General features: G+C 49.4%; 1 protein-coding gene across 1 annotated transcript in view; it reads left to right on the top strand.

Moving 5' to 3' along the window:
- cux2b (cut-like homeobox 2b) overlaps positions 1–13,096 on the top strand; it is a 126,600-nt gene that overhangs the window by 86,907 nt on the left and 26,597 nt on the right. The window contains 1 exon segment of the mRNA XM_049001679.1: positions 5,068–5,146. Coding sequence (XP_048857636.1) covers positions 5,068–5,146 — 79 coding nt within the window.

Genomic DNA, 13,096 nt, shown 5'->3' with positions numbered 1-13,096 from the left:
ATTCTTGAACCCCCCTCGCCCCGCCTCAGCGTGTGCCAGCACTCCCGGGGGTGCTCTATGCCAGCCTGTGTTCAGTCCAGGATCCCAGTCAGCATGTGGAAATGGCACCCTGTCACAACACACTATTAGTTTTTGTTGGAGAAACTGAAGGCTTTTACTGGGATTGTGTGATATACACCCACTGAATCAGGACTGTACGAATTCCCATCAAAATTACACTGCATGGTCCGTTACATAAGCTGCACCTCCCCCCACCCCCCTTGCTCTCCATGGTCACATTGGAAGCCCCCATTCTCATCTACCCTAAATGCTTTTGCCAGCCTGCTAAGCTCCCCACTCAGTCAGGCCATCCGGGCTGCACTGTGCAGATGACAAGCAGCAGCCAGTGAAGCCCCTGCCCCAGCCAGCTGTGTGCGTGACAAGCAGCAGCCAGTGAAGCCCCTGCCCCAGCCAGCTGTGTGTGTGACAAGCAGCAGCCAGTGAAGCCCCTGCCCCAGCCAGCTGTGTGTGTGAGGGGATCGCTGCAGCTGTCCAGTCCTCCTCTCAGGTGTGAGAAGGTGGCACATACATACATAAAGATGCCAGCTGGTGTACCCAGGTACCCCCTTTCCAAGGTCCAAGAACGCTTTCCAGCGGCATGTTCCAAATCTTCTCTCTGCCATGGTGTCTCCAGATCCTGATGTTCATGGTTTGGTGTCTTTGGTGAGTTTTTTTTTTTGTTTTGTGTGTTTTGTAGCTTCTGGAAAGCTCTGCCTTCAGATCCAGCCCCTCAGTCCTTGCATGTGAAATCAGCAATGGACACAAAGCGAAATGAACATAAGCAGGAAGCATTCCTGACACAATGAGACGTGTTGACTGTGATACCACGACATGTGCTATGAAAGTGGGGCAGGAAGGTGGGGCTAAACAGCATTCTTCTGGAGCACAGAAGACCATGAAGGCTATGTTTGCCCCCTACTGGTCGGGAGATATTGTGCAGTTTCAGAGCATTGGATCTCCATGGAAATCTCTAATTCACATCAGGGTAACTTATTTAAAAAGCCCCTCTATTGTGATGGGTTCTCCAAAAGGTGAGTTTTATGTCATATTAGATGAGTTAATGCCCCAGGTTCCCACAGAGGCGGTGAGAAAATGGCTTTTAAAATGAAACTGATGAGGGATTGGGTGTTAAAAGTAAAGGGGAATTAGCTGGTTTAGCATCACACATCCACATCTGAGCAGCCCTGGGCTTACAGCTGTCAGAGGCACGTAGATTTGGAATGTGTGGGAGTGAGCATTGGGACAGATGGGTGTGAGGTTCAGGACATGAGGGTGTGAGGTTTTGTACATACTGGAGTGTGGTTCAGGAAATGAGGGTGTGAGGTATGGGACATACAAGAGTGAGGTTCAGGAAAAGAGGGTGTGAGGTATGGGACATACAAGAGTGAGGTTCAGGAAATGAGGGTGAGGTATGGGACATACAGGAATGAGGTTCGGGAGAGCTGGGCATGGGGGTTCATAACATCAGGGTGTGAGGTTCGGGTTATGCTGAAGTGAGATTTGAATTGTGCGGGAGTGAGGTTCAGGACATACTGTACAGCAGTGAGGTTTGGGATGTGTGGGAGTGAGGTTCAGGACATACAGCAATGAGGTTTGGGATGTGCGGGAGTGAGGTTCAGGACATACAGCAGTGAGGTTTGGGATGTGCAGGAGGTTTCGGGATGTGCAGGAGTGAGGTCCGGGACACACAGGAAGTGGAGTTCGGGATGTGTGGCAGTGAGGTTTTGGGAAGTGCAGGAGTAAGGTTCAGGATGTGCAGGAGAGAGGTTTGGGACATGCAAGAAGTGAGGTTTTTTGTACATGTAGGAGTGAAGTTCTGGACATGTACAAATGAGTTTTGGGACATGCAGAAGTGAGGTTGGGGACATGCAGGAGTGATGTTGGATACGTGCAGAAGTGAGTTTTCGGAAGTGCAAGAATGATGTTTGGGATGTGCAGGAATTAGGTTCGGGATGTGGAGGAGTGAGCTTTTGGGACATGCAAGAGTTATGTTCAGGGCATGCAGGAATGAGGGTTTGGACGTACAGGAATTAGGTTTGGGATGTGCAGGAATTAGGTTTGGGATGTGGAGTGAGGTTTTGGGACATGCAGGAGTGATGTTCAGGGCATGCAGGAATGAGGGTTTGGATGTACAGGAATTAGGTTTGGGATGTGCAGGAATTAGGTTTGGGATGTGGAGTGAGGTTTTGGGACATGCAGGAGTGATGTTCAGGGCATGCAGGAATGAGGGTTTGGATGTACAGGAATTAGGTTTGGGATGTGCAGGAATTAGGTTCGGGACATGCAGGAGTGATGTTCAGGACATGCAGGAGTGTAGTTTTTGGTCAGGGAGTTGGGGTTGAAGCTCTTTCTCAGCCAGTATGAGCTCTCGCCGTCTACTCTGATATACTGTACCTGTCAGCCTGTGCGTTACCAGGAAATACTGTGCAGGTGTTGCTTGGATAAAAGTCATGTTGTCTCTGTTAAGGATCAGGATGTGCTTTTCCAGTGTTATTTGAAGAGTTTTATCTTTTTGAACCCAATTGTGAAACAGCTGTTGGTCTGAAAGTAAATATTATAGTTTTGAATAGAAATTTGTGCCAGTATAGAAGACCAAAACAGAAGGACATTCTCCGCTAGCATTTGGAGAAGCCAGAACTGGGCTCCCTGCTTGATTTTCAGGCTGTGCTGAAACAAAGTGACCTGCTTTTTTTCTTTATTCACTTTGTGACTTCTGTTTGTTTGCTGTTGTAGTTTTTGATAAGAAGCATTGCCCGTGAAAATAAAGCATTTCACTTTAACATACTGTATAACAGGCAGCTTTTAGAATAGCCTTTAGTCTCGTTGAACAGTGAGCTTGCATTGTCCACGCTTCTCTTTAATCCCCATGTTTAATGATGCTCCCACCATCGCTTTGATCATGATGGGGCCCACTCTGGTTTGGTAATTCTGCCAAGACAGGGGGTGCTAATGAAGCTAATCGATGCTGGTTCTGCATGGCATTTTCGGGTGTCTGTCCCTTGCTTGTTAATTTCCCATCTCCTGTCTTGATCAGGTTGTTCGGCCTAGAGGGGCTGACTGGCTGTGTGGGTCTGTAAAACGTGCTCTCAGTGTGTCGGGCTCTCACACACATGCACACATGCAAATGCAAACGAACACACAGGCAAGCAATCGATCACTGGAATCAGTGGTGGTGAAATGAAATCAATTGTCTGAGTCCCCCGCGGAGATGTATGCGTGACACGCCACTGGCCGTGCACCAAGCCTGGGTGTGTAAGGGGGGCGTTTGGCCATCTTTCTGACATTTCCCTAAACCTGATCCTGCCCCCCCACACATCTCAGTCCTCTCCACCTATCTGCCACATTGGAAGGTACAAAGGTCATTATCGTAGCTTGCAGGGTTGTCTTTGTGGACTCTTGTCTGGGATGGAGCCTGGAAATCAGGGACCGGGGGTGCGAGTAGCGGGGAGTCCCCCCTTTGAAATGGCAGCAGTTTGGAGCGGGTCTTGCTGGAATTAAGCACTGTCTGGCATTTGGGTGAGGCCTATATTAAGTACTATGCCACTTGCCTACCTGCAGGCGACTAGTTTAGGTAGGTTAGTGTTGTCCTTCTTGGACTCCTGCATCTCTTCGTGTTATTCCTTCATCTATTCCTCCATTCTATTTTCCTGCCTTATTCTCCATAGGGGATCGGGGCGGATCCTAACTGCGCATGCTCAAAGCAAGACTGCTGCATTCTTCCGTCTGACCCGGCAGCTGGTACGAAGCAGGAACAGGGAAATGCTTTTAGCGGATAGAGCGGGCAAGTGAGGTGGGGTGAGGTGCGGGTGTGTACCTGCGTCAGCTGATGGGGGCACCGTCTGCACTCTGCTTTCGGGCCACACGGCAGGGGGCTGCTATGCACCACCATCACAGCTGCCCCGTTGACAGGGCCAGGTGGCAGCTCATTTGCTTCTTATGTCTCTCCTAATGAATTGTTAATTGGTTTTTGGAACCCGCAGAGTTGGGGGGGGCAGAGCTGGGGACAGGAACAGGGAGGGCCTCCTTGTCACTTCATCTGCATGGCAATTGGATATGGTGTTATTTTGGAGTAATGTTGTCACGCTGGCCCAGTTAAAACGAGTGGGTTAGGGTTAGGGTGAGTGGGTCCTTCTTAGTCATCACAGATACAGTGTTATTCAGGAGTAACAGTCACGCTGTGATGTCAGAGTAAAGCTACAGGTAAAATGAGCAGCTCCTTCTTACTCTTCTCAAATACAGTGTTATTCTGGAGTAACACTGTCATGCTGAAATGTCATTTGGAGTATAGCTTAACTTAAAATGAGTGACCCCTTCTTACAGTGTTATTGTGAGTAACGCCATCACACCACGATTTCAGAGTATAGCTGTAGCTAAGATGAACGGCTCCTTCTTACTCCTCTCAGATACAGTGTTATTGTGAGTAACGCCATCACAGCACGATGTCAGAGTATAGCTGTAGCTAAGATGAACGGCTCCTTCTTACTCCTCTCAGATACAGTGTTATTGTGAGTAACGCCATCACACCACGATGTCAGAGTATAGCTGTAGCTAAGATGAACGGCTCCTTCTTACTCCTCTCAGATACAGTGTTATTGTGAGTAACGCCATCACAGCACGATGTCAGAGTATAGCTGTAGCTAAGATGAACGGCTCCTTCTTACTCCTCTCAGATACAGTGTTATTGTGAGTAACGCCGTCACAGCACGATGTCAGAGTATAGCTGTAGCTAAGATGAACGGCTCCTTCTTACTCCTCTCAGATACAGTGTTATTGTGAGTAACGCCATCACAGCACGATGTCAGAGTATAGCTGTAGCTAAGATGAACGGCTCCTTCTTACTCCTCTCAGATACAGTGTTATTGTGAGTAACGCCATCACACCACGATGTCAGAGTATAGCTGTAGCTAAGATGAACGGCTCCTTCTTACTCCTCTCAGATACAGTGTTATTCTTTATATCCCTGAATGCATTTGTGTCTACATCCCCCCCCCCCCCCACCTGCTTTATAACACTCTTTCTCTCTTCCAGGTGGTAGCACTTAATAAGCGGAGCAAAGAGGCAGAGTCAGCCTTCCTTGGAGTCTACAAACAGCTGATTGAAGCCCCAGGTGAGACACCCTCAGAGGGGTGAATCGGGGGGGCTGCTGAGCTCATCTGAAGTGGGTTTGCCGCCTTGTTTGTCTTCTTGGGGGCAGGACCTGTGGTTGTGGGGGCACTTTCTTATTTACAGGCTTAAATAGGCAGCACCAGCTTTCGGTGGTGAGGAGGATAGCTCCGCCTTTTTCTCTTAACTGCTGTGGCGGGGTTAGGGTTAGGGTTATGGGAGACGGCCGCAGGATGACATCACATCCTCTCTTCTTCATGGGGGTTAGAGTTATGGGAGACGGCCGCAGGATGACATCACATCCTCTCTTCTTCATGGGGGTTAGGGTTATGGGAGACGGCCGCAGGATGACATCACATCCTCTCTTCTTCATGGGGGTTAGGGTTATGGGAGACGGCCGCAGGATGACATCACATCCTCTCTTCTTCATGGGGGTTAGAGTTATGGGAGATGGCCGCAGGATGACATCACATCCTCTCTTCTTCATGGGGGTTAGGGTTATGGGAGACGGCCGCAGGATGACATCACATCCTCTCTTCTTCATGGGGGTTAGGGTTATGGGAGACGGCCGCAGGATGACACACGGACATGGTGATGGTGGAACTCTTCTGGTGTCGCCCCTCTTCTCCCTCACTCTTTAAATAAAGCAGCTACTTCAGCATTATGTATTAACAAACAGGAGCACTCAGCTACATGGGACCAAGGAGCACTTTCTTCTCAAGCCATCACATTGGCTGTAGAGTTTGGGGTTAAGTTCCTACAATTCATCTGAAAATGATGTAAGACTCCTTTACTGTATACCTTGGCTGAGTGCTTATGAAGATTTGATTCACTAGTAAGAAGAATAAAGTTTTACAACCTATATCGGCACTGTTTGGGGTACATTTGCTCAGCAGTTAATTTGACAAACAATATATAAAATGTATTGAATTTCAGGGGAATTACCCTGAACCACCATCCAAACTAAAACCAATGGTAGTACAAAATTAAAAAATAGGAGTGGTTTTGTTGAGATACCACTATTTCGATCTGCATGGTACTGAAGCCTGCAAAAATTTTTCATTGTGGGCAGTTTTGCTTAGTTTTAAACTGGCCGTAGCTGGTTTTTCTTACTTTAGACTGGCCGTAGCTGGTTTAGCTTAGTTTAGACTGGCCGTAGCTGGTTTAGCTTAGTTTCAACTTGACGTAGCTGGTTTTTCTTAGTTTAGACTGACCGTAGCTGGTTTTGCTTAGTTTAGACTGGCCGTAGCTGGCTTTGCTTACTTTAGACTGGCCGTAGCTGGTTTTGCTTAGTTTAGACTGGCTGTAGCTGGTTTTGGCCAGTTTTAGCCAATTATTGCTGGCTTTTTGCTTTCTGAAGCTTCTCTAAACTGATCTTACTATTTTAATGATTGCCTGGCTCATTACTCTTAATGCTGTTGTCACTATGCATTGCTCTGGTGTGGAAGAGTCCCCAAAACCCATAGTTCAGACTCCTCTGTCAAAGGAGGCACAGATAAACTCCTCCCATTGGCTGATGATTATTCAGACACCGTAACCAGATGATGCTGCACCCAAAGGTGAAATAGCACCACATGTCTGCCTTACCTGGTACTACAAGATGCTGCTACCATGTGGGACCAGCCAAGAGGGGGACATTTAGGGTCCCTCCCTGCTCTTCTGCTACTTTGGCTGATGTCAACAGAAAATCCTCAGTGCTTGATCGCTTTACCCCCCCCCCCCCCCCCCGTTATGTTTTTTTGTTTTTTTCCCTTTTACCGTTAACTCAGCAATTATTTTAAGCTGTCCGAGGCTCTGTGATTATGGAATACTACTGTAAATGGCCATGATCAGAGCAGGTGTGGGAGATGTAATACAGAGAGAAGTTAGTGTGCTGGTGTCTGTGTGCCTGTGTGATAGATATGGCATTGCTTTTCATTGAGGTTTGGACTGTTCCAGAAGTTCACCTGACATGAAAAGTCATTTACCACAAGACCTTGTATAACATGATATCACCTTTAAAAAACCTACAGTGTAAAGAGCTGGTGGGCAGGGGTGGTGGTCACAGGTCACAGCTCACAGGTAATGTTCATATGTTCATACCTGATGCAGTTACGGTCTCTCACAGGGTCACCACTTCTCCTCTATGCGGTTATGGTCTCTCTCGGGGTCACCGCACCTCCCCGACGCAGTTATGGTCTCTCTCAGGGTCACTACTTCTCCTTTATGTGGTTACGGTCTCTCATCGGGTCACCACTCCTCCCCAATGCCGTCACGGTCTCTCACTGAGTCACTGCTTTTCCCTGATGTGGTTACAGTGTCTCACAGGTTTTTAGTTACCTGACCTCTGCAAATGTCTGGCAGCAGCGCAGGTCAATGGTCACGGGCAATTCTGTGTTGGTTTCAGGTCCGTCTGACAGGAGCTGGGTGGGACACTGATTAAGGCAGTGGGAGGTGCAGTATAAACACCCCCTCTGGCTGAGTGTGAATAATCCTGCATTCGATTATCTCTCGGAAGTCGGAAATTCTGAGGCGCATGACGTCAGCCAGTGTCCCGTTCGAGCTACACACATCGCGGAACGAACATGGCTGCCTCCATGAACACGCTGTTGTGTGTTGTTCCTTTATATTTTAGCAGATTTGGAGTGAGATTATTTTTTCCGAGAGACGAACAAACAAGAAGAAAGCTTTATAATATTTTAATAAATCCATAGCGATATTCTTTTTTCGAGAAGCAAACAGACTACAAACAAAAGACACTAACAAGTCTGGTAAAAATCTGACATTGCCTGCCAGGATACTGTTTACGCTCATGATATGGTATTCTCTAAATCGACCATATGCGATTACATTTATATTTATAAAAATATTTAACAACAAAATTTTGTCCGACTTCAGCGTCAGAAAGGAGGCATGTTCCCAACGGGAAGTGAAGTTTTTCATGAAGTTTTCATTCGAGTTCCCACTCGGAGAGAGATTACTGAACGCAGGATAACGCCTGCAAGACCACCTGACCTGTAAGTAGCCCCAACCTGATGGTGAACTGGCCCCCACCCCGCTGCTGCCGTCATCACTGAGGGACAGGGCTCGTCTGCGTGGCAGCATGTTGGACGTAGCTCTTTGCTTGCCTAGGTTCGGAGGTGTCACTTTTTAACTGGGGTGTGGGGGGGGGGAGGTTGTTTGAGGAGGAGGCAAGCTGCACCTTCCCTTGGCGGGAGCGTAAATGTGAAGTAAAGCACATGTTTAGGGCGGCAGGCCTGATGTAAAATGAAAGCACTGTGTGTTCCAGGACAAGTGATTAATAAGAGCAGTAATAAGCAGAGGCCCAGGAGATGCTGGAGGTGTTTAATAATGCATAATGTTCATAAAGGAACCCAGGCTCTCCGAGGGGCTCCGATGGAGGGAAAGACCCCGGTGTGTGTGTGTGTGTGTGTGTGTCTGCCTGTCTGTCTGTCTGTGTCTGTCTGCCTGTGTGTCTGTCTGCCTGTCTGTGTGTCTGTCTGTCTGTCTGTGTCTGTCTGCCTGTGTGTCTCTGTGTCTGTCTGCCTGTGTGTCTGTCTGCCTGTCTGTGTGTGTGCATGTGTGTATGTGTCTGTCTGTGTGTGTGTCTGTCTGTCAGTCTGTGTATCTGTTGGTGTGTGTCTGCCTGTATGCTTACCTGTCTGTCTGTGTGTGTGTGTGAGTCTGTGTCTGTCTGTCTCCCTATCTGTCAGTGTGTGTGTGTCTGTCTGCTCACTGTCTGTCACACACATACACACCCAGACAGATGGACACACAGTCGCCCTGGGACTTGCTGAGTGCTCCTCTTTCTATGGCAGTGGGTCTTTCGTTTTCCTCTGAGCGCCAGCCCCTCTGAGTGCCTTTCGCGCCTTGATCCCCGGGTCCTCATGGCTATTCTCAGTGTTCTGCCTGCATTTTGCTCGCCTCTTCTCAGGGTGACACATACCCAGGTGTGGCCTCGCCGCTGTCCTTCGCCGCTCTGCAGATCCGCGTGGCTCAGTACCGCACACGCATGTCTGCCGCCGAGCGTTTCATTACAGCGCAAACAGACGCAGTTAGGCAGCCGCCGCATTTCTCTCAAGTTACCCTCCCCGGAGTGCAGGGGGGGGGGATTCTATTATCCAACTGAATGTCAAGTGGCAACTTGGAGAAAGCAAAGAATTCCTATTACTCAAGAAGCGTGTGAAGTGTTTTTCAAAGCCTTTCACTGGGAAATCGCCTTCGCTCGGATCCTTTGAAGAAATACACCTACAATACGGCAGGCCTTCGCAAAGGGAGCAGGAGTTACAAGCACTCCACCCCCTCCCTTACTGAAACAGTGACCCCGGTATTCACCATGTGACCGTCAGGGCCTGTCGCAGGCACCGCAGAGGCTGGGGAGGGCGCCGTCTGTTTCTGTGATGGCTGCGGGGGGAGGCACCAAGTGAAGGTCGCTGGCTGGTTTGGTAGGTCTCTTTTCTTGCTGGTATTTGCCCTGAGTTCCTTCAGCGAATCTCTGGCTTTATTCGAAACAGGTGAAGCACTTTTAGCTGAAAGCATTTGTCCAGCAACAGCATTAATGTAACAAGAGAAGAACCAGAATAGGATGCATCCACACCACAGGTCAGTCATGAAAGGAAGGCAAATAATGACCTAGAGCTGAGAAGGAATTCTTATTCTCTGGGCTTTTCAGAGTAAACTGCGGTTCAGAGTGAGTTAAGGATCAGATCACAAACACAGGGCGTTTTCTCATTGTTGGATCACATGCTGAAAAAAATGGTTGAATACATTGAATAAAGAAGTTGAGGCCCAGCCTTGTAAATGAATTAGTTACACATATTGTGCGACGGCAGCACAGCTGGGCTCATTTGCATGCACACAACAAATAATTATGGCGGCCCTGTGCTCAGCTAATGGGCTTGCTGGGTTAATTATGTCAGAGTGTAATTGTGGGGGGGGGACGCTAATGGGGGGCCCCACTGAGCTGGGGCCAGCTAATGACTTCCCCACCCAAAGTGGCCCAAACACAGCCTTCAGGGGCTCCTTTGCCCGTCCCATGAGCTGTGAGTGGATGGCCCATTTTGGGGGTGCGAGACCTTTGGGGGTCGCTGCAAGATCCCCGCTTGCTCAGAAACTGCAGCTCAGGGCTGGAAGGCTTGGAGAGTGTGGGGGGGTGGTTGTCAGGTGGGGGGAGATCAGCAACGAGGGCAGATGGAGGGAAGGACCTTCAGCATCACTGCAAATGTCCAGTGCGTAGATCGACTTTGGATGTAACACCTGCAGATTACTGATTATGGCTGTTTGTCAGATGGGCTCAGGTTCTAGTTTGTTGTCTTGCCCTGTTTCTCTAGTTTGTGGTTCTGGGCTGTTTCTCTGGTTTGTGGTTCTGGGCTGTTTCTCTGATTTGTGGTTCTGGGCTGTTTCTCTGGTTTGTGGTTCTGGGCTGTTTCTCTGGTTTGTGGTTCTGGGCTGTTTCTCAGGTTTGTGGTTTCGGGGTGTTTCTCTGGTCTGTGGTTCCGGGCTGTTTCTCTGGTCTGTGGTTCCGGGCTGTTTCTCTGGTCTGTGGTTCCGGGCTGTTTCTCTGGTCTGTGGTTCCGGGCTGTTTCTCTGGTCTGTGGTTCCAGGCTGTTTCTCTGGTTTGCCGTTTTGAGCCTTTTCTCTTGTTTGTGGTTCTGGGCTGTTTCTCTGCTATGAGCATCTTCCTCGATCCCCAGTGCAGCCTGACTGAAGCATTCAGTCGTTTGTTCATGTCTGTTTTTGCTTGTCCGTGGCATGCCTCTGTCACTGCCCAGGCGCTGCTTCCTGTACACTGGGGGCAGTGGTGGCTTAATGGTCAGGGAAGCGTACTTGTAATTGAAAGACTGCAGGTTAGAATCCCTGACCAGCAAGGCAGCACTGAGGTACCCTGAGCAAGGTACCGCCCCCACGCACTGCTCCCCGGGTGCTGAATTAGCTGCCCCCTGCAATGTCACATTGTCAGATATGGGCTAAATGCAGAGGACACATTTTGTTGTTGTGCATTGTGTGCTGTGGTGTGTCAACAATGACCACTGATCACTAAATTCCAACTCAGTAATTCCAGTGGACAAGTCAGGCCCAGGACCCTCCTGTCAGAGCACTCTGTGCTGTGTTCTGGTATGTGGGTGATGTGATGTGGTTCAGGCCCAGGGCCCTCCTGTCAGGGTACTCTGTGCTGTGTTCTGGTATGTGGGTGATGTGATGTGGTTCAGGCGCAGGACCCTCCTGTCAGGTCACTCTGTGCTGTGTTCTGGTATGTGGGTGATGTGATGTGGTTCAGGCCCAGGGCCCTCCTGTCAGGTCACTCTGTGCTGTGTTCTGGTATGTGGGTGATGTGATGTGGTTCAGGCCCAGGGCCCTCCTGTCAGGTCACTCTGTGCTGTGTTCTGGTATGTGGGTGATGTGATGTGGTTCAGGCCCAGGGCCCTCCTGTCAGGTCACTCTGTGCTGTGTTCTGGTATGTGGGTGATGTGATGTGGTTCAGGCGCAGGACCCTCCTGTCAGGTCACTCTGTGCTGTGTTCTGGTATGTGGGTGATGTGATGTGGTTCAGGCGCAGGACCCTCCTGTCAGGGCACTCTGTGCTGTGTTCTGGTATGTGGGTGATGTGATGTGGTTCAGGCACAGGACCCTCCTGTCAGGGCACTCTGTGCTGTGTTCTGGTATGTGGGTGATGTGATGTGGTTCAGGCGCAGGACCCTCCTGTCAGGGCACTCTGTGCTGTGTTCTGGTATGTGGGTGATGTGATGTGGTTCAGGCGCAGGACCCTCCTGTCAGGGCACTCTGTGCTGTGTTCTGGTATGTGGGTGATGTGATGTGGTTCAGGCGCAGGACCCTCCTGTCAGGGCACTCTGTGCTGTGTTCTGGTATGTGGGTGATGTGATGTGGTTCAGGCCCAGGACCCTCCTGTCAGGGCACTCTGTGCTGTGTTCTGGTATGTGGGTGATGTGATGTGGTTCAGGCCCAGGGCCCTCCTGTCAAGTCACTCTGTGCTGTGTTCTGGTATGTTGGTGATGTGATGTGGTTCAGGCCCAGCACCCTCCTGTCAGGGTACTCTGTGCTGTGTTCTGGTATGTGGGTGATGTGATGTGGTTCAGGCCCAGGACCCTCCTGTCAGGTCATTCTGTGCTGATGTGATGTGGTTCAGGCCCAGGACCCTCCTGTCAGGACACTCTGTGCTGATGTGATGTGGTTCAGGCCCAGGGCCCTCCTGTCAGGTCACTCTGTGCTGTGTTCTGGTATGTTGGTGATGTGATGTGGTTCAGGCCCAGGTCCCTCCTGTCAGGGCACTCTGTGCTGTGTTCTGGTATGTTGGTGATGTGATGTGGTTCAGGCCCAGGGCCCTCCTGTCAGGGTACTCTGTGCTGTGTTCTGGTATGTGGGTGATGTGATGTGGTTCAGGCCCAGGACCCTCCTGTCAGGGCACTCTGTGTTGTGTTCTGGTATGTGGGTGATGTGATGTGGTTCAGGCCCAGGACCCTCCTGTCAGGTCACTCTGTGCTGTGTTCTGGTATGTGGGTGATGTGATGTGGTTCTGGCCCAGGTACAACACAGCAGCGATGACAGTCTGGCTTCCGGTGTTCTGACCAAGCGGGGAGTGTAATGATAGGAGAGGTGGGTGATGGTGAATTGAGTCTGTGGGTAAATATGACTTGAGCAACAAAATAAAACTGGAGACTTGCTTGCAGGCTGAAATCTCAAAAATGTGTTTTTACTTAAAGAAAAAAATAGCAAAATAAACAAAAAAAATAAACAAAAAAGCAAAATAAGTTTCCCATTGGCCCACTACGACGGCAATTCTTATCCCCTCAGGAACAAACGAGCATCTGCTTCTGCGTGCATTCCGCGTGATCTTACAGTCACAAATTAAACTTTTCAATGTACATGAAAGATGGGCAAATACAACAAAATGATAAGAAGTAGTATTTAACCAGATACTGGTTAAGATTTCCTGTAGTGGATGGACCTTTAGTCAAAAC

Source organism: Brienomyrus brachyistius, chromosome 2, assembly GCF_023856365.1.
Source record: "Brienomyrus brachyistius isolate T26 chromosome 2, BBRACH_0.4, whole genome shotgun sequence".
NCBI classification, from domain to species: Eukaryota; Metazoa; Chordata; class Actinopteri; order Osteoglossiformes; family Mormyridae; genus Brienomyrus; species Brienomyrus brachyistius.
This window is presented reverse-complemented; position numbering and strand designations above follow the sequence as displayed.